Source organism: Colossoma macropomum, unplaced genomic scaffold (assembly GCF_904425465.1).
Source record: "Colossoma macropomum unplaced genomic scaffold, Colossoma_macropomum, whole genome shotgun sequence".
NCBI lineage: Eukaryota > Metazoa > Chordata > Actinopteri > Characiformes > Serrasalmidae > Colossoma > Colossoma macropomum.
In genome coordinates, this window is record NW_023494785.1 from 30,574,899 (window position 1) to 30,596,058 (window position 21,160).

At 39.3% G+C, this 21,160-nt stretch overlaps 1 protein-coding gene across 5 annotated transcripts; it reads right to left on the bottom strand.

The window, feature by feature from the left end:
* Positions 1-366: 366 nt before the first annotated feature.
* On the bottom strand, positions 367-21,119 carry pik3r4 (phosphoinositide-3-kinase, regulatory subunit 4). 5 transcript variants are annotated; one of them, XM_036590262.1, is made up of 21 exons: positions 20,902-21,119; positions 18,664-19,422; positions 18,428-18,561; positions 17,658-18,273; positions 17,404-17,538; positions 15,636-15,857; positions 15,360-15,533; positions 15,027-15,172; positions 13,729-13,932; positions 11,593-11,794; positions 11,457-11,477; positions 8,679-8,899; positions 7,856-8,078; positions 6,885-7,050; positions 5,565-5,729; positions 4,305-4,516; positions 4,065-4,196; positions 1,981-2,081; positions 1,788-1,876; positions 1,161-1,281; positions 367-1,055 (listed from the first exon to the last, which is right to left on the bottom strand). In XM_036590262.1, exons 2-21 carry the CDS (start codon positions 19,379-19,381, stop codon positions 885-887), a joined length of 4,173 nt encoding a protein of 1,390 aa, XP_036446155.1. In that variant the 5' UTR covers positions 19,382-19,422; positions 20,902-21,119; the 3' UTR covers positions 367-884. The 5 variants fall into 5 exon arrangements, with proteins under 5 accessions (XP_036446155.1, XP_036446174.1, XP_036446147.1 ...); XM_036590281.1 differs by having other exon boundaries at positions 8,802-8,899; positions 20,878-21,118; XM_036590254.1 differs by having other exon boundaries at positions 20,878-21,118.
* Positions 21,120-21,160: the final 41 nt, after the last annotated feature.

Below are 21,160 nucleotides of genomic sequence, written 5' to 3' on the forward strand. Positions count from 1 at the left end.
AGCCAGTACATGGGCTGCAAACACAGCTTTGAACAGGTGTGCAGACAAAGTCAGAATATTCCTTATGAAACTGCAAACAAGTTTAATTAATTGCAAAAAACAGATAATAGAAAGTACCCTATAAATGAAGATTTTGTATATATTTATGATTATTTTACATACTTATTACTATCTAAAATAACGCATTGGCATTCAGTATGTCATAACAGTCATTGTAAATATCTGTAAATTGAAATATAATTTGCACAAACAGGTAGTCTCTGACTTTTGAAAAGCATTGTAGATCAGTAGATAAGCATCAATGTACTCAATGCAACTATGATATTCATTCTATTTAAAGTAAATAAATGTATCACCACCATACAGTTCTTTTTTCATTTTTATATTTACTCTATTAAGATTTTGCACATATAAACATGTGGACAAACACACTTTGTATTAATCATTATGAACAAATCTGTTGATTATCTTTATTTTATAATACTGAAAACACAATGATCAAATCAGATCCACTAACCTCATCAGCACAATGTCGCAACTACAGAGCAGCTGCTTATAAATATGCACTAGTACATCAGAAATTTGCTTATCTGATGGCTACAAACCATTGCTTGACATGTGTTTGACTTACTGTGCTCTGCTACACTGTGTGATCTTCACATTTACATTTTGCACATGCTCACAAGAAAACATAACATACACTTGTGTAGTAGTAGTAGTAGTATTAGTATTAACTAGCTGCTTCTCCACAAGCAAAAGAGACAGTTAGCATTCTGTACAATCACACTCAGTGTTCACATGTGATGTGATGTGATACTGAGATGTACATTTTACGTCACCACTGTGGCTAGACTTCCATGTAGAGGGCATTAAAGGTCAGTCTCTTACTTCCACACTTTTACAATGCCATCTCTAGAGGAGGTGACTATAAAGCCCTGGGTGGTCTGGAAGGTGGCAATGTCAGTAATGATGTCGTGATGGCCAACAGGTAGCGACTCTGGGCCTCTGCGAGGGGCATCCTCCGTGGAACCACTCTTCTGCTTGCTGTGGATCTCCTAGTGAGGCAGGACGGAACAGAATATTAGGTACAGCAACCCTCAATAATCCAGTAATAGCAAAGACGAGGCAGAGAAAATCCACAGAAAATCAAAGTGTCAAACCTGCACCACTTCGGTTCCTTCAATGATCTTGCGGTTGTAGAACACAGAGGGGCAGTGAAGGGAGTCATTGGCCCCACCAGCAACAATATAGGATCTTTCTGGATAGGCAAGGTCCCAGAATCTGAGGGTATAATTGATGATATAAATTGTCTCAAATAATTCTGAGAAGGCAGTTTTTTCCTTAGTCTCACAGGCAAGAAATGAACTCGTAATGGGCTAAATGTAGGTGGGAATAAACTGAATGAGAAATTTAAAAACTAATCCAAATTTATTGGGGTTTTCTTTCCTTTTTTTGATCATGCCCCTGGTATGTGTATTTACTCCTTTGAGGTGGCTACTGCCACTGACTTGTCTGTGTATTATGTGTCAGTTCAAATAGAAAAGGAAAAAAGGGCCTTGAGCCCTTTGAATTTTATATTAAATTAAAAAGAGTGAATGACAACTGTTTGGAAGAATGGCACTCCATATCTGAACTGAACTACTCTATCAACCATACAAACGAAATGTATAGAGATCACTTCTTAATCTTATCAACTTCACTTCAAGAAACAAAAACAATCCTCCTTTAGCTAGAAGGAATACTTCACTTCTCAGTGATTAATATATTAGCATCGCAACTAAACATACCTTATTCTCATGTCTGATCCAGCAGTCAGTAGAAGTGGGTTGCCATCAGCAGGGCTGCAGTATATGCCATGCACACTATGAGGGGATGGCTGTGAGAGAGGAAATACAGTTTAGTTAGAGAAACTGAATAGTTTTGCTTATAGTCATCAATGAGAAATGACTGCATTTGTTGAAATGAGAGGTGATTACATGCCTGCATCTCTGAAAGTGGAGGTGCAGAACTAGCCCACAGAGTGAACTTCCTGTCTCCTGTCTCCATGTCCCACATGGACACCTCATTGTTTCCTTGAACGGCTGAGAAACACAGTTAAGGAATAAGTATTACATACAGTGCTGTAAAAAAGTATTTGCCCCCTTTCCAACTTCTTCTGTTTTTGCATATTTGTCACACTTGAATGTTTCAGATTATCAAACTACACTTAGTATTAGAAAAAGATAACCCAAGTAAACATTCCTTTTTGTGAATGATGATTTCATTTATTAAAGGACAAATGCTGTTCAGCCCTACCTGGTACTATGTGAAAAAGTAATTACCCCCTTAGCTACTAATTGCCTCTCTTAACTAAATTCAATTGGGTTCAATTTCACTAGCCACACCCAGGCATGATTACTGCCAGACCTATTAAATTTAAACATCACTCAAATACAACCTATCTGGCAATGTGAAGCAGGTTAGAAGGTCTCACAAAGCAGCACATGATGCCACGTTCTAAAGAGAGTCAAATACAGATGTGAAACAAAGTCACTGAAATCAGTTTGGAAAGGCTTACAAAGCCATTGCTAAGGCTCTGGGACTCCAGTGAGCCACAGTGAGAGCCATTATCCACAAATGGAGAAAACTTAGAACAGTACACTGACGACTCACCAAGGATGTCACAAAAAAACCCAGACGAACATCTAAAGAACTGCAGGCCTCTCTTGCCACTGTTAAGGTCACTGTACACGATTTCACAATAAGAAAGACACTGGGCAAAAATGACATCCATGGGACAGCAAGGCGCAAACCACTGCTGACCAAAAAGAACACAGAGGCTCGTTTCACATTTGCCCAAAAAACATCCAAATGACTCCTAAGACTTTTGGGATAATATTCTGTGGACTGATGAGTCAAAGGTGGAACCTTCGGAAAACATGGGTCCCATTACATCTGGCGTAAAGCTATCACCGCATTCCACCATAAGAACATCATACCAACAGTCAATCATGGTGGTAGTAGTGTGATGGTCTGGGGCTGCTTTGTTTCTGCAGGACCTGGACAGCTTGTCATAACTGACGGAATTCTGCTCTCTATCAGAAAATCCTGAAGCAGAATGTTCGCCAGTCAGTTCATGACCTAAAGCACAGTTGGGTTATACAGCAGGACAATGATCCGAAGCAGACAAGCAAGTCCAACTCTGAATGGCTCAAAAGAAGCAAAAGTAAGGTTTTGGAGTAGCTGAGTTAAAGTCCTGACTTGAATCCTGTTGAGATGTTGTGGCAAGGTTTTCATGCTGGAAAAACCTCCAATGTAGCCAAACTAAAACAATTCTGCAAAGAAGATGGGCCAGAATCGCTCCACAGCAATGTAAAAGACTCATCGCAAGTTATCGCAAACATTTGCAGTTGTTACTGCTAAGGGTGGCACAACCAGTTATTAAGTTTAGGGGGCAATTACTTTTTCACTTGGGTGATACAGGGTTTTGAATAAATCTTTATCTTCAATAAATGAAATGATTATTTAAAAGCTGCATTTTGTGTTTAATCATGTTGTCTTTATCTAATATTAAAATTAGTTGGATGATCTGAATCACTTAAATGTGACAAATTAGCAAAAATAGAAGAAATTAGGCAAAGATGAGGGGCAAAAACCTTTTCACAGTACTGTACCATTGTAAAATATTTTATGTATACATATATTATTGCAAACATCAGTTAAATTCTGTTTTAATGTGCCAAGTTATTGAAAATGACTGTGCTGTTCGTGGAACAACTGTTGGCTGTTACGTTTCTAGCCTATTTTTAACAAACTGTATAGGTTGAATGAAAAAGTTTTGCCATGATTTGTTAGCATATTAAATCAGCTATTGAATATTGGTTTTACCATATTGTATTTTTTGTTATCATTTTAACTCTGCTTTGCGTCATGCTTAACAACATGCCTTAACTGTGGTAAAAACACTGTACTGCATAGTCTTTCATGGTTTATTGCGTTATTATCTAAAATCATTGTTTTCCAAAATACATACGATCAACTGAAGGATAATTACTACTTTGTATTTAACAAATTAAAGATCTCACCTGTGATGACAGATGATTGATAGAGGGGGTGCATGAGCAGACGTCTAATTCGTGCTCGAGCTGGATGGGAGTGATTGGAGATTGGCAACTGGAATCGCATATCCCAGCATGCCATTGTGCCATTGCTGGTGCCTGGAAATTAACATGTACATCAATTAAATCCCACCAACAGAATTCTGTTTTATTAATAGACAGGCAGTGAACAGCCCTCACAAAAAAAAAACTTCGACCTACACTTACCCACACACAGCCAGCACTGGTGCATATCCACTGCAAAGGAGGTGATAAGGCCCAAGCGCAGGTCATGGCGGAGGGTCCAGGCATTGCTATTGCTGCGTAGGTCCCAGCCCACCAGCGAGCCATTGACTGTCGCGTAGGCCAGCACTGACTGAGCCCCAGAGTTAAAGTGATGCATGTCCACCACACAGCCATCCTCCTTTAGGTCCAGGAACCTGCAGTGCAGAGGATGGATTAAATGGACAAAATGACTGGTAATAGAACAGAAGTTGCACAGATTCGTTTAAAACAGGAAGTGACAGATTTTTTTCCAGTGATGGTTAATGGTAGAGAATAAATGTTGGCTGTAGACTCTCATTTGATCCTTATTTTAAATTAATTACAATAATTGATAACCCATTGATTTTCACATTTCTAAGTTAAAAGAGTATATTTGCATTAAAAAAAAGTTCTTAAAAAATGTAAACAGAAAAAATGTCTATAAATATACTATATGTTCAAAACTTTGTAGTACTTCTAATTGGTGAATTCAGCTACTTTAAGGTGCACTCACTGCTGAATCAGATGTTCAAGTGCAGACACAAATCTTGTATAATCTCCACAGAAGAGCACTGTTAGCAGAATGGGCTGCTCTACGTGGCCTATGGTCATTATGCCCAATGCCGGGCGCCAGCTAGAGGGGTATAAAGCCCCCAGCATTGGGCTGTGGAGCAACGAAACTGTGTTCTATAGACTAATGAAGCTCCATCCAATACATTTCGGATAAGCTAGAGTTTGTGATCCAGAACTAATCACTGAACATCAGTACCTGACCTCACTAATGCTTAGCGGTTGAATGCAATGAAATCATCACAGCAATGCTCCAACATCTAGTATAAAGACTTCTCAGAAGAGCAGAGGCTCTTACTGCAGCAAAGGAGAACAAATTCCTATTAATAATCTTGATTTTAGAAGAAACTTTTAGAGGAAACGAGGTGTCTATAAACTTTGGACATACAGTGTATAAGCTAATACCACAAATCATACTGTCCAGTTGTTAGCGTGGAAGGTAACTTTACTTGTCTATACTTAGCATTTGTAATTACCTCTGTGCAAAGGGATAAAAATAAGGAGCAACAGTGTGTGTGATAATCTAATCTTTTCTAAACCAAATTCAAATATAAAATTGCTAAGAAAATAGCAGCTGACATTTTATGTAATAAAGAATGGAAGATGCATTAAGAGTACAGTGAATATTTGGCAGCTGATAAAGTCAGTGAATACCTGGTCTGACAAGGCTGCACCTTGGGCGATTTGGGCGGCTTGTTGGCCTCAACTGCAAGAAGCTGGATAGAGCCATTGTCTGAAGCGACAGCAAGGTAGTGTGACCCTTGACAAAATGTCAAGGTTTTCACATGACCTCCAATGCGAGAATATGTCAGCACTGACCTGAAATAAAATTTCCCCCACAGTTCTGTTAGATTTCCTCCGCAAATGTTCTTTGCAAGAACAGTGAAATAGATCAAATCAGTCACTCTTGAAGAACCGCAGGGTAGACCAACAAAGAATAATCTGAGAAAAAATCCCTAATTCCATGCAAAATAATGTTTATTTTATATTACACATTAGAAAAGCCTGTTCTATGCAGCACTGTGCAATAGTCATAGACTACCTTTCATTTATTTAATTTTAAAATGGCCATTAAATACACGTTATCCATTTTGTGCACTTTCTGCTGAAAATTACACAAAAGCCAACATTTCAGAATTTTCAGTATTAACTGTGTTCATTCATCATTTAGGAGACCTGATGTCAGTTTTTCACAGTAATCTACAAAGATATTTTTCCACACCTTCGAAGTTCTTAGAAGTTGGCAACAGCTTCTTGACAGCTATACATCCTTTCTGACCCATAGCACTGAGTTGTCTTCTCACAGTTAAAGGATGGAAAGAAGCACCCAGGGATTTTTTTTTAAAGCTTTAAATATTGTTTATCTGAGGGTGACAGCTGTGTAACATGTCTTGCATACTTGTTGGGAGTCCAATTTTCTCTGCATCTTTTAATTCATTTTGAACTCCAGTCTTGAAAACTCCTGTTTTTTCACTTATTGTCCTGTGACTTTCCCCTTCCTTATGTAAGTGGATTATGTTAAATCTAATCTCTTCAGAAACATCTCCCATGACCCATGAGGAAGAAATTTGTAAGGCAGCAAAGGTGTGTTTGAGTAGTTGCTTGTGTGAATGTTAGTGTCTCTTTGAAGGGGAACACAATGTGTGTGATATATTTGGGAAACAGTTTTGATTGGGAGGAAGCAGCTGTAACTGGTTGGTTTTATAATTGGAAGGATGTACAAAAGTAAAAAGTAGACAAATTAAACACTGATAGATTTGATATTATACTTAGTGTTGGATTCTTTAGTGTAATTTTCTGTTGAATCTGTTTCCTTCTTTTTGTCTGACACTGAAAAATAAATATCTTGTGGTTAGTGGCCGTTTCGACTGGTAATTAATTGAATGCAGAGTGGTCTCTGACTTTTGCACAATACTGTATTTCGAGGACATTTCTAGCAGATCTGATGTGAGACTTCAAATAAGTGTAATGCACCGTGTGGTCGTTGTCTTGCCCTCCATTTTCTGACTGTCCCAGATCTTCACTGTTCCGTCATTGGAGCATGTGGCAAAGATTGAGTGCTCGTCAGACACTCTGATGCGGTTCACAGCAGACTTATGCTCATGGAGATGGGCAACTAGCAGACCTTTAGGATGCCATCCTACAAATACAAAATACATCAGTGGTCCACAAACATTTACTTTGATATGAAGAGACCATTTGGTATCTGTTACTATGCATCATTGTCATAAGAAAACCTGTCAAAATGGTCAAAAACGTTATAGGAGAAGGAAAAACATGAAAAATTTTATTGTGTATAATTTTTTGACCATTTCTTATTCGGTCTGTTTCTCTAAAAATGTTCTCATTAATGATGTCTTTCCACCAGGCAGTGCAATAGAAGTGCATAGTGAGAGTACTGCATATTGAGTACCTGGGGACCCATGCTGAATTTGGTAACCCTCCTTGTTGGGGTACCAATTGTGCCAAGTGGGAACATACAACTGGAGCTAGAAATTATGCAAACCATTGCATGGACAAAAGCAATTGTCACAGAATTGTCATACAGTGTCACTGGAATCAGATGACCACCACTGGGTGGAAAAAAAAAATCACAAAAATTTAAAAATCCAATCCTCCAATCCTTCAAACAATAGCGAGCCAGAATGTTAAATGATGTGACTACACAGGTTAAAGAGAACTCTGAAACTTACATAAGTACTCCACCAGTATACAAACAGTTCTGGGTTAGGATCTGTAACTGTATCATGCTGTATAGTACTGCCTGGTGGAAAACACTATTAGCAAAAGCAAACAGTTCAAATGGTTAAAGAAAAGAAACAAAAAAGGTTACGTTTTTGTAGGACAGTGACAAATGTGTAAGAACTAGTGCATTTTCAAAGCTAGTGTTATATTTGCAGACGTTACAGGTCTTAACGGTGTTCATGGTAGTATAAACTGTTAACCTGGTAGCGGAGGCCTGCTCTCCCACTCAGCACTCTCCATCATCTGCTTGGCCATGCGTTCTGCATTGCACTGCTCTCTTTTCTGCTGCACTAGCTGCTGCAGCTCAGCCTTACATGTGGTCACGCGACGCTGGTACGTGGATGCACCACTCATTGACTGAACTACTGGAACTGTAGTGGGCACTGTGGCTTTCCTGGGCTGAGTGCCTCCCCCTTCAGGTGCCTAAAATAGAGGCAGAGCGAGAGGCCAAGATTTAGCATAGGAGGGGAATCTTCAATTTGCATTTAATCCCTTTAATCCCTTAGGCTTATTATTTAGCTGTGAATCTTTAGGGCTTATCATCCTTTTTAATCTCTATGAATTATTAAGTAATTACTATTCAAATAATATATAATGTATCTAGTTATAAGCATGATAAAAGGAAGTTTGGTACATGGAGTATAAGGGGTTTAACCTTCACTGGTTGGAGTACACAACTAGATGTACTGTTGATGCAGAAGACAAAAGAAAACAGCGGTAACACCATAACAAACCAGATATGTGTCAGATATGGGCAATTTGGCCATTGCCATCCAAATTCAATATGCATTCAATGCCCTGAAGCCCTTGGGATTAGAGCTAGTAACACTATCAACTGGACAATCACACCACCAAAGCAGAGCACATGAATGATGGTCATCAGTGAGGGGAAGCACATGTCTATGGCAGATGGAGAGAAGGCTAAAGCAGGGTTAAATGGAGAAGAAGAAAGAGTGCAGAGGGGGCTCAGAGCCAAGAGGGGGAGGCAGGGAGGGAAAGCGCGCAGTCGGCTCAGCGGTCGACCTGGGCTGAGGATGGAACATGAGGGAGGTTAAGAGTCTGGGAGGAACTCTCAGATCGCAGGTGCCCTCCGGCCAGAGTTCCGTTGGGTTCCCCACCACTGCTCGCAACTAGAACAGTAGGTACCGTCGGCGGTGCTGGAGCTGAGGTGGGCGGGTCCAGAGAACCAAACATGCTCTTCCACTCCTCGTTCAGGTTGGAGTCCTGTTTTGTGTGTTTACGGGCTGGTAAGACACAGAAACACAAAAAAAGAATATAACTTGGTGAGTGCACAATCTAGCTCACTTCTTGCAGTGGTTATCTACAGTAATTTTACAAGGAAAAATCTGTGCGAAAGTCAAAGACCACCGTTCATTTATTTAATTTCAAGTCAAAACAGCCATTAGGTGCAAGTTATTAAATCTCAGGAGGTGCTTGTGAGGAGATTACATATAATCTATAATCTAAATATACTTTTATTTAATTTTTAATTTTTTTTCCTGCTTTTTCAGTATGCTTTTGGAGATCTTCCTGATGCTAAAACATGAATAAGTTGTACTTAATGGCTGTTTTGACTGGAAATGAAATGAAAGTTGGGTGGTCTCTGACTTTCGCACAGTACTGTACTTTTACCATATAAAATCTAAAACTCATTTTAAAACACTGATATATCGCTATAATGCTGAAATGGCAGATACTGACGAAAAGAGATTCTAAAGGTCCCATTTTTATACAATATAGCTACACAAATATATTTGTACATGCAGTCAGGTCCATATATATTTGGACACTGATAAAGTTTTGCTCATAACTCAAAAGTTGTGAGCTCAAAGTGCAGACTGTCAGCTTTAATTTGGGGGTATTTACATCCAAATTAGGTGAATGGTGTATGAATTACAACCATTTTCATACATAGCCCCCAATTTTTAGGGGCTTAAAGGTAAAAAATTCAACTGAATTTTTTAATACTTAGTTGAGCATCACTTGCAGCCAATAACTGCATGAAGTCTGGAATCCACAAACATCACCAGACACTTGGTTTCCTCCCTGGTGCTGCTCTATCAGGCCTTTACTGTAGCTTTCTTCAGTTCCTACTTGTTCTTGGGGCATTTTTCCTTCAGTTTTGCCTCTAATAAGTAAAATTTATTGGACTGGATTGAGGTCATTGGCCATTGCAAAAACATTTTACTTCACTGCCTTAAAAACAATCTTTAGTTTCTTTGGCAGTATGCTTCGTATCTGTCTGCACTGTGATAACACTCCAGTGAGCTTTGAAGCACTGGACTAAATCCGAGTATGCTTGACAGATGAGGTGGTATGCTTTGGATCATGAGTGATTTCTTCCCCTCTCCAGACTATTAATCTTTGTCTCATCTGTCCATTACATGTTGTTCAAGAACTGTACTGGCTTTTTTAGATGGTTTTTGGTAAATCTTAATTCAGTCTTCCTGTTTATGAGACTACCAGTGGTTTATATTTTGTGGTAAACCCTCTGTATTTACTCTGGTGAAGACTTCTCTTGTTTGTTGTCTTTGACACACACACACGCCTACCTCCTGGAGTCAAACTGTTGTTAAACATTTTTTCTTTACTAGGAAAATAATTCATCTGTCAGCCACCACAGTTTTTTTTTTTTTGCAATGATGGCTTGCTTTACTGGTAGTGACAGCTCTTTGAACAGATTTGAAATGCAAATGCCAAAGTTGAAATCAACTCTAGACCTTTTGTCTGCATACTTGTAAATGAAAAAATGAGAGAATAACACACATCTGGCCATAAAACTGAGTAGCCCACGATTTAACTACTTTTGAGCTCCTAAAAATGGGGGTGCTATGTATGGTTGTACAAGTTTGTAATTACTACACCGTTCATGCTATTTGGATGCAAATCCCCTCGAATTTAAGCTGAACGTCTGAGTACTTTGAGCTCCTGTCCATTATTCAATGTGTTAAACAGCTAAAATAACAGTAACTTTGTTGACGTCCAAATATTTATGGATCTGACTGAATCTAGAAAGAATTAAAGAGATTAATACACAAAGGTAACACATTTATCTCACATTCTTGAGAATTCTGTATATGTAATGAATCCTAAAACAAAATAACAAATACTTCAACAATCTATTTGTCTTATATGAAATAACTACTATGGTTATACACTGAAACTAATCCATGTTTGTTGCACTGACCAGAGAACATATGCATCAAACGTTTCTTTAATAAAAGCACACAGTTACTATAAACAGCAACTAAAAGCAATGTTCAAAAGTGGCACATTTCAATAAGGCAGTGTAGAGCCTCTGATGGCAGAGATGAGCGTTCATCTACATTTCAGTAACTGTTGACAAAACACAGAGGGAATGAGATGGAAGATCCAACAGAAACAGGTCTAAAAGTAAACTCTTAAAAGGGTGAACTTAATGCCATAAAACAGGTGTGATGCCATCCTGAGACTCTACTACTACTACTGGCAACTACATCTACTGGACAGCGTGGCCAAGTCTACAAGTGAGTAATTAAGTTAGTCCAGTCACCCGCAGTCCAACACTCCAATAGGACACTTCCATGTGATTGCAACATACCAACTGCAAAAAGAAGGTGCTATTAGCCAATGATCACATGCACTAGTGTGCAGAATTATAACAGAATGTACTGCACACCTTTGGACTTGTGATCAGAAAAGATCATAGCACAAGTTCAGTGAGTTTTCAGTCACAACAGCAAATGTCCTCTGCATCAAAATGTGTGGAGGTTAAATGTTACTTCAAAGACAGACATGCTCATCATAAACTAAGCAATATACCAGAAACAGTAGAGGTGAAATCTGCAATCAAAAAACAAAACAAAACGAAAAGAAAAAAACATACATTACCCTAAAACACTAACATGTAACTAATGTATAACTGCATGATAGTATGACTGATTAACATGCTGCCTACCTCTCTTGTCCTCAGTCTCCTGTTTGGGTTTGATGAGGTCCACCTGTCGACCAGTGATGCCCAGCATGCTCAGGTCAATGACCCCACTCTGGGCACCGTCACTCAGGTGGGTCTGGTCAATGATGTTAGCCTTGGCTTTGTTGGACTTGAGCATGAAGTCTTTAAGAGCCAGAAGCTTGTCCTCCTCAGCTTCTGTCATCCCCTAAAACAGGAGATCCAAAGCAGAAAAGTAAGGTTTGCAATATGGCAAAAATACTACATCATAAAAACAATACAGTACTTTCTAAAAGAAAATGAAAAAATACAATATACAATATACATTTTTAAATGTTTGCAAAAAGGAACTATTTAAGTAAAAACAGGGAACAGGGAAACTCAAATAAATAGTAAAAAGCATAAACATAGGCATTATGACCACCTCCTCGTTCCATTTTATCAGCGCCGCTTACTATATAGGTGCACTTTGTAGTTCTATAATTACAGACTGTAGTCCATCTGTTCCTCTGCATACTTCGTTAGCCCCCTTTTACCTTGTTCTTCAGTGGTCAGGACCCCCATGGACCCTCACAGAGCAAGTACTATTTGTATCAGCACTGCAGTGACACTGATGTGGTGGTGGTGTGTTAGGGTGTGTTGTGCTGGTACGAGTGGATCAGAGTTTTTAAACACTGTGTCCACTCACTGTCCACTCTATTAGACACTCCTACCTTGTCAGTCCACCTTGTAGATGTAAAGTCAGAGATGACAGCTCATTTGCTGCTGCACAGTTTGTGTTGGTCATCCTCTAGTCCTTCATTAGTGGTCACAGGACGCTGTTGGCTGGATATTTTTGGTTGGTGGACTATTCTCAGTCCAGGAGTGACACTGAGTTTAAAAACTCCGGCAGCACTGCTGTGTCTGATCCACTGCAGTGCTGAGAATGATCCACCACCCAAATAGTACCTGCTCTGTGAGGGTCCACGGGGGTCCTGACCACTGAAGAACAGGGTAAAAGGGGGCTAACAAAGTATGCAGAGAAACAGATGGACTACAGTCTGTAATTGTAGAACTACAAAGTGCACCTATATAGTAAGTGGAGCTGATAAAATGGACAATGAGCGTAGAAACAAGGAGGTGGTCATGTTATGCCTGATCGGTATAAATACATGTACTACACATTGGTTGTTTCTGTTTACAAGCTCTCTATAAATCTGTCTGACAACAGCTATGATATACTCAGAAAACCTACAGTGTTGTAATTTATCACAATGACCATAATGTATCATCATATTGCCCACTCTTCCATGATAGTTGTGCAGACAATGCTTAATCATGAAGAACCACACCAAAATCAAAAGCTGCAGTTTCAGTGTCTATCTATCAGTATATCTGTCCTTTTTCTATCTCTAGGATTCTTGTATATTTGTGTTTTTGTCTGTGTATGTTAAGTAGCTGGTGTAGTTACAGGCTATTTGCATCTCTCACTCATTCTGTCCTTCCGTTTGCACGGCTGCTTATTCTTCTTTATCCTGTTGTTATGATTATTATTATGATTTACTTAGATTCATTTTCTCTTCTCCCCGTCCCTTAAATTTACACAGAGCTCAGATTCATTTGGGCTCAAACTGATGAAAAATATTATAGAAGGGGAGACAGAGACGTGGTCCGAAGCTACTGTGCTTGTAGGACAGAATGAGTGAGACATCAAATAGGCTATAACCATGAATGACTACTTAACATAGACACAACAGATTAAAAAATACAATCCGAGAAAAAAAAAGGACAGATATATAGATACTGAAAAAACAGAACGGCATGGCAGATCGTAAAAAAAAAATGCTGCAAATACGAAAATTATATATCACAGATGACTTATAGCAAGAACAGTAGTGTATAAAAATATGAGCCACTAATTTGGCTAACTAGTGAAGTAACTGAATGTGTTGTATGCAACTCACAACATGCAACAAGTTGCGTAAAAATTTCACCATGTAAAGTCAGCCTAAGACACTGTACGTCTTCTCACCATGGAGTGCTACACTGTTAGTTTCCTAGAATTATCTTACAAAATACAAACATAGCATACAATCAATCTGTTTTCTCCTATTCTCACAATTCTCACATGTTTGAGAAGGACACAGAGGATTTCTCTCTGACCTGGGAGAGAAGTTTCTTGAGCAGTTGCGCAATGGCAGGATCTTCAGGAATGGGGCACTCTGGGATGGAGCCACTGCGTTTCTTCTGACGGAGCAGCAGATGCCTGAAGAGGCTGCTAATGTCTTTGGAGCGGAGCACATAGTCAAAGATGGAGCGACTGACCGGCTCTTTGAGCACACTCAGCAACACTATCTCCTTATCAATCTGTCAGAGAGGAAAGGAAACCAAATATTACTAAGGATATACAATAATTAGTTTCGACCAAACAATTTAGGTTGATATTCATGAAGATCTCCTTAGTTAGAGGTGTCCGAGCCAACTGCCATGTATTTATGATTGTCGTTGTCACAGAAACCGACTCTAGATCAGCACTACTACTAGCCTCACAGGGCAAGATGTGGTCTGGCAATGAGACCACCTGGGACAGCCATGAAAAATTCTGGGCTTAATGTAGATTGGAACACAGATTTATTAGGGTGTGAAATTTCTAAACCAATCCAATGGCTCGTAAATGAGGAGCTCAAACTAGGCGGTGATGGTACACTTCTCAACACTGCTCCATAGCTCCAAGCTATACTCTAAAACAAATTTGCCAGTGCTACTAGCTGTGCTAGCTTACATGCTAGTGACATTTGCTTCCATTTTAGCTCAAATTAATTTGTGGAGGAATTAATGTTTTAACAATAGCAATATTAAATGTGTGTCATGGGCTCATTTAGCTTTTATTCACTTTGCAAATTGTTGTGTAAAAGCAACAAAACACTCTTACCTATGACTTCTGCCTGTGACCAAATCACTTCCATGATTTTATTTCTAATCACAGACCACTCTAATTTATATTAATAACTGTCACTACTGAAACATATTTTCTGCAAATAAGTACACTTTTTTATGTTTTAATGAAAAATACTATGATTTTATGTGTGTATAGCTGTTCAAAGCTGTTTTTGCTCGTCATATACTGGCAAGTGTTTTTGAGTTATGCTCAAAACTAGCTAAAATTGTCACAGTAGTGTTATGATTGTTGTGGTAGTGAAAAAATGCTCAGTCATTTACTTAAATAAACACCGTTAAGGTGTAGCATCACTCAAAGCTAAAGAATTTTAGTCTAAAGTCAAAATCAGTTAAAAATCCAAAATGTGCTTTTGAGTTTGAACCAATTCGGTAGATTGACCCATACAACTAAATGACTTCACATAAACAGTGAATTTAAATTACGCAGCTTAATTTCCACATATGGACTGGGATACCTGAGGATTTAAGATTTTGTGGGGGGGAGGATTCTGATGCAGTCTCACCTGTATAATAGGCTGGGTAATGAAAGGGTTGAGGTGGGGCATGAGCTTGCAGTAAACATCTGCAATGTTTAGGTGCTGTGCAACTACAGTAATAAATCCTACAGCCCCATAACGGATCCACAGATTGGGATGGCACAAGAAAGGAGCTGGCAAGACAACAAAGATGAATATGGTAGACAGTTTTAAAAATGTGGTGAATCATTACTTTCATGAATTGCCCTTCTTACCTACAATTTATCACAAGTTATGCTGATACATTTGTGCATAACTATGAGTGTAATTTATAAGCAATGAAAATTTGAATACTATGAACATAGACATGCTCTCTCTCACCAATGTCACTGACAAACTCATAGATGTGTGGTTTCTGCAGCAATCCCAACTGGCACATGCAAGTCAGAGCGTTGAGGGCTTTATAAATGACAAACTCCTCCACGTCACTGAGGCCCTGCTGTAGCAATGGCTTCAGGATGGATGAGCTCTGCCACCCCACATAAGCTGCTACCCCTGCAAAAAAGGAAAAAAGGTCAACTTTGTGTCCAAGAGCAAAAAGAAAGTTTACTTAGTGTTTTGTGTTTTGTGTCAATAAGGCAAAGAAATAGAACTTACCCACAATACTGTCAAAGAAGGCTCCACGGAGGTGCCAGTCGTTTTTGTCATTAAGGAAGGTGATCATGTGGGAAAGGAGCACGTCATTGGCCTTCTGTCTACCAAAGAACACGCAGAGACGTGTGATGCCGTTCTCCATCAGCGTTTGTTTCACAATGTTCTCGGGGTCACTGAGGAGCGTCACCACCTTCTGTTGAACCATTTCATGCAGTGCCTGCAGTTCTGTGAAGAGATGACAGACCACAAGAATGAAGTTATAATAAAATGAATATACAGAATGCCACATACTTTGTCAGATTTGGCAGATAACTTGCCAAAACTATTGTAAATAGATGACAGTACAGCCTGAACAGCATTTTACACTTTCTGAATACTAGTTGGTATCTCTGAGTACTAAACACTCATTCTAAAAATCACCCTTGAAAACAATAATATTTGCATTTCTTAATTAACCCTCTTTTAAAGCTTGTTCATTACTGCAATTCAAACTACATCCAGTAAGTAGCAACAGTGGATTAAGAGTCAGGCTAAAGCCCCTCTGCAAGCTCAATGTGTGCTGCTGTGGGAAAAATCACAAGTGTAACCCTCCCGTTCAAATATAGTCTCTTTTATCACTCGTATAGCGTTTGTCATGTATTTAGTATGTAATCAATTACAATTTCATTTTATTTCTCATCATCACAGTTTAAGCTGTAATTTTACTTGTAGTTTATTAGTTTAGTTACTGTTATTTATGTATTGAGTCATTTTATTTGGCTAGTTTGGTGTTTTTTACAATGGGAAATATATAATATAATAAAATACCAACTTGTCCAAAATTAACTGATTTATCAGTCCAAAATGTGTTTTACTTTGGATAAACGTTCCATACTGTGCGGTTCTCATGCTGTACTGTGCTTATATTGCAAGACCATATCCTTCTCCTGTTTAATCTTAAAGCTCTATTTCTTTACATATAGCATAGTACACATGCAACATAAAAAAAAAACTTTGCAAAGAAACTTTTTTTTGCCTGCACTAATCAGTACTTTGATTAAATGTTTACTCCCCACTCATCCATTTTTTCATGGATGAGTGAGAAATAATAGTGCAGGCCTTGTGGAACTTTGTTCTGATTTATATCAGCAACATGAGTGGGTGATTCCAGCATGTCAGATTAAAGCACCATACATATTTGGGAAATGATGCCCAAACCCAACCAAACCTGAGCAGTCAGGTTCCCTCGGGTCCAGACAAAAAATTTCAAGCTCTGATAAGTACTGCTATACTATATTATGTACTATTTGAGACAATTCATCAAACTTGTCATGCCTCCATGGTATACTGCACATTTTGCACTGAGCACTTCTGTGATTGTTTGATCATTTTAAGTACACCTATGATTCCTTAAGCATATTTGCTCTTCTAGCTCAAATGGCTGTGAAAAGCGTAAAAAAAGATGATACTAAATAGAGAACCGAACACCAGCGTGACAAACGAATACTTGAGTATTCAAATGATTCAAGCCAGCCCTAAATTACTTGTTGCTCACGAAATACTTGATATATTAAAAAAATGTAAAAATACTTTACACTTTTCATCATCTAGTGTACAATAGTTAAATTAATATAAGTTGTTACTGCATATAAAATGACAAAAAACAATAATATAGCAATTGTTTTGTACTGTTTGAGTGGTTGTTGAACGGTACTGTATGTGTAAATTACGTAAATGTCCGTTACTTGAAATTTACACAGAACTTGGAAATGGCTGCTAAATTGTCGGGTACCTGAGTCATAGTTTTCATTGGGATGAAGAGTTTCCTCAGCATCTTCTCCATTTAGGTCCTGTTCAGAATTCAAGTTATTCTCCTGCACCAGCTCCAGAAAACGCAGAGCTGTCTCAGCCAGGTGGGCAATATTTTCTAATGTACAAATAATACCAATTTGATTAAACAGTATGAAGATAATTGCTCATTGATACATTTATTAGTTTCAGTAGTTTAAGCATTGCATTTAATTTTCTATATTAGCTCTCTATTACCTGCATAAGCAAGCCTGACAATAGTTGCCTCATCTTGGGCCAAATGTGCAATGCCAGGCAGGATGTATTCTGGGTAGATGTTAACATCATTGCGGGGCACCTCTTTGACAAGTGCCAGAACTTTAGCTAGTGTGCGCACAGCCTCAGCCCTGACACGAGGCACTGAGTCGTTGCAGAAGTGCAGTAAGTAAGGAGTGATTCGGTCCAGCAGTATTTCCACACTCAGCCGGCTGGCCAGGTGGAGAACCAACTCCAGCGCCGCCAGCTTAGAATCACAGGAGCGCAGCGTCTGCAGGCAGGAGGTGATCACTGACACTAGCACCACCAGCCCATGTTCTTTAGTCGATCCAAGCTCCTGAGACGCCTTCTCTTGCTTCTCAGCCTTCCCTGCTTCCCTTCCTCCTCCACCACACAGGTTATGAAGGATATTATCCAGGTCCTTCCGAATCACTAACACTCGCTCATCTGCAGACTGGAAGGTCTCTTTGGCAAACTGGGCCATATATGGTTGAAGGAATGTGTAGAAGATATCTGGGAAGGCCTTTCCTCGCTGCTGTTTCAAGTAATCTTCTGCTGTCAGACGTTTTTCAGGTTCTCGCTGCACCATCTGGGCAACCTATGGATATTATGACACATATTGAATCTTGAGAATGTTGACAGGGTAGCAAACGGTTAAAGTGCTGCATTAACCTTTTGCCATAGGCATAAGCCATAAGACATGCCTGTGCATTAAAAAACTGAATAATGTGTAAATAAACAAATTCAAATACCAGTTCTCTGATACTTCGGTCCTCAATTTTCATCAAAACCTGTTCAGTTTGAAAATGTCCCTTGCGATAGGCCAGCAACTGTGAGAGATCAAAAAGCGGGACCCCCTCTGTGAACAGTTCAGCGATTACACAGCCTGAAAAACCAAAACACTGTTAGAAAATCCTTACATAGCTTCATACGGGTTTAGAAAAAAAGGACAAGTGAAAAGGACTAAATTAGTGAATGTAATTTATACCAGCTGAGAAAATGTCCATAGGTTGTTTGAGTTCTCCTCTGGTCCTCTGACTATTGCTTGTTAGGTCCACAAGTGGAGTGGTCTGGTCACTCTCTGTGGTAAACATACTGCCATCTACAAATCTCTCTGGTGCTATGTAGCATGTTCTCCTTCGAGATGTATCAAAGAAGTAGTTGAAGTCTGCTGGATTGTCCTCAGGCAGGTATGTGGGTTTAAAACTAGCAAAGTCTGTAAGCAGCACCCAGTTCCAGCTCGTCACCATAATATTCTCCGTCTTGATGTCACCGTGACGCACGCCTGATTTATGGGCCTGGTCCACAGCATTAAGGATCTGGAACGCGATCCATTTCTTCTCCACATTGTTGAGAAACGGTCGTGTGCTGATGCGATCGTACAGGTTGTCCCGAACATACTGCCGAAAGAGAATGGCTGCCTTCTCTGTGAGCGTGGCCTTCTGAAAGGGCAAACAGTTCTGGCAAGAGTGTAGCCTGATCTTCAGTTCCTCTAGCTCTTGCTTGTAGCTGGTTAGAGGCAATGACGGATCCTGAATGGCAAAGACCTTCACCACCACTAAACCCTCTCTGTGTTTCGCTCTGGCTACCTTGAAAAATCTGGTGCTGCCAAGACTTTTGTCATATTCATAATCATGGATGTCTGAGAAATAACTGTCAACAGACAGTATCTGTGAAGGAGCGATTCCAGCCAGCTGATTTCCCATATTTTTTCTGCTTTATCTGAAGATTTCTCCAGAAACAAATCCTATTTTTAAGATGAAAAAATATAATTAGAAATCTGTCATGATTTGAGAGCAATATTCCAAATGCTTGTTTAAAAATGTACAGATCAATGTGCAGCTGCAGCTTCCAAGAAACAGACAACAGGAATATGAAATGCAAAATGCTGTCTCACTGCATCTCAGTGGCTTGTACATCCCTAAAAAAAGAGGCTCCTTAAGGCTTCTTGTAGGCAATGGTTATATATAGAACTCTGACAACTAAAAATAACCATCTGAATTCTCTGTGATGTAAAACCTGTTGTATGTAGTTGTTTTAATAACACTTTGTTTCTATATAGCAGTGGTTCTCAAACAGTTCCTCAGGGACCCCCAGATGGTCCACATTTTTTCTTCAATCCATGTATATTGCAAATTGGGCATCTGGGGGTCCCTGAGGACTGGTTTGGGAACCACTGCTAAGAGTGTTTGGCTTCCTAGTTTTCTGAGTTTGTAGGCAGGTAGAGAGGAAGGCTGAATGATTTGGGGAAAAACTTTACTCGTGATTATTCTGACTAATATTGTGACTGTGATTTGAATTGCAATTATTTTCTATAAATTAAGGTTCAGGCCTGTTTTTTTTTTTTCTTTTTTGCCAAAATGACCAGAATACCCACTTTTTCTGGCTTGAGGCTTGACCCCTAAATGTAGTGTGCCAGACCACCAGTAAGTTGTGGTTGTGATGTCACAGCACCTGGAAATTTGGTTGTCTCTGACTGGTTTAATTTCTCTACAGGCGGTTCACAAGCTCTGTGTTATTAGGTTAAATTTCCCCATAATAATGCAGGCTATGGCGAACAAATCACAGTGCTTCTGCTATTTGAAAACTGCGCTCTTTTAAACTGCAACTTCAACATAAAAAGGATTCATCTTTCAGCTCTAGTAGAGCTCGGGGGGTATTTCATATGACAGGTTGTCCTTGATCTCTCCAGATTTGACTTTTGGCTTAAGTTATCCGGCTAACTGAAAAATCCTGCTTTTGAGAAATCTGACCTAAAGCTACCCTCTGACAGTAGTTATCTGATTAAAGTCAATATGATGCCTAGCTTTAAAATATAAACAGAGAACCTGGGGGAATTTCATGAATCAGGTCTGTTAGCCAAAAGTCAGGATATCCCTTTGGATAGTATTCACTTTATGCTTAGTCAGCCTGCTGAGAAATCCTGTTTTGCAAAACATGGCCCTGCTCCTGACATCTCCCTCATACCTGGGGCACAACGACAAACACTAACGTTAAAGTCTAATGAAAACAGACACAGATTAATAACCTACGTGTCTATCTGCATTTTCATTAACTGTTACTCTCTTAGCAGAAATTTTCTGTTGACATTTGTCTTCATTCAACGTATTTGTGTAAAACATTTACTGGGGAAAAACATGGATATTTATATTATTGCTGTTCTCAGTGCGCATTTGTCACCTCCTACAGAAGCCCTACTTACCGATGATGGCTCAGTGTTGTTTACCTGCTATTTACTTCCCGGTCGGCAAGATTAGTTTCATGACGGCGGTGCTTTTCTCACCTCGAAAGCATAAACAACCAGTCAAGCGGCTGCACCGCTTTATATCAATAACAGTAACTGACATAAACATCAAATTACACCGCAGCTTCACAACCCAGACTGCAGAAACACAGGACGGCGTTTGTTGTTGAACCGAAATTGAGACTCGTCATTCGCGGCGCCGCTGACTGATTCGGGGTCGTCCCCACGCGCGGCCCGGAGC

What these genes read in the sequence shown, in the direction of transcription:
- pik3r4 (XM_036590262.1), bottom strand. Translation starts at nt 19,381, where the DNA reads ATGGGAAATCAGCTGGCTGGAATCGCTCCTTCACAGATACTGTCTGTT. An exon ending in GAGCAGGCCTCCGCTACCAG is followed by an intron (nt 7,051 to 7,855) that starts GTTAACAGTTTA and finishes TTGTATTTGTAG; the next exon opens with GATGGCATCCTAAAGGTCTG. An exon ending in GGATCAGACATGAGAATAAG is followed by an intron (nt 1,282 to 1,787) that starts GTATGTTTAGTT and finishes TTATACCCTCAG; the next exon opens with ATTCTGGGACCTTGCCTATC.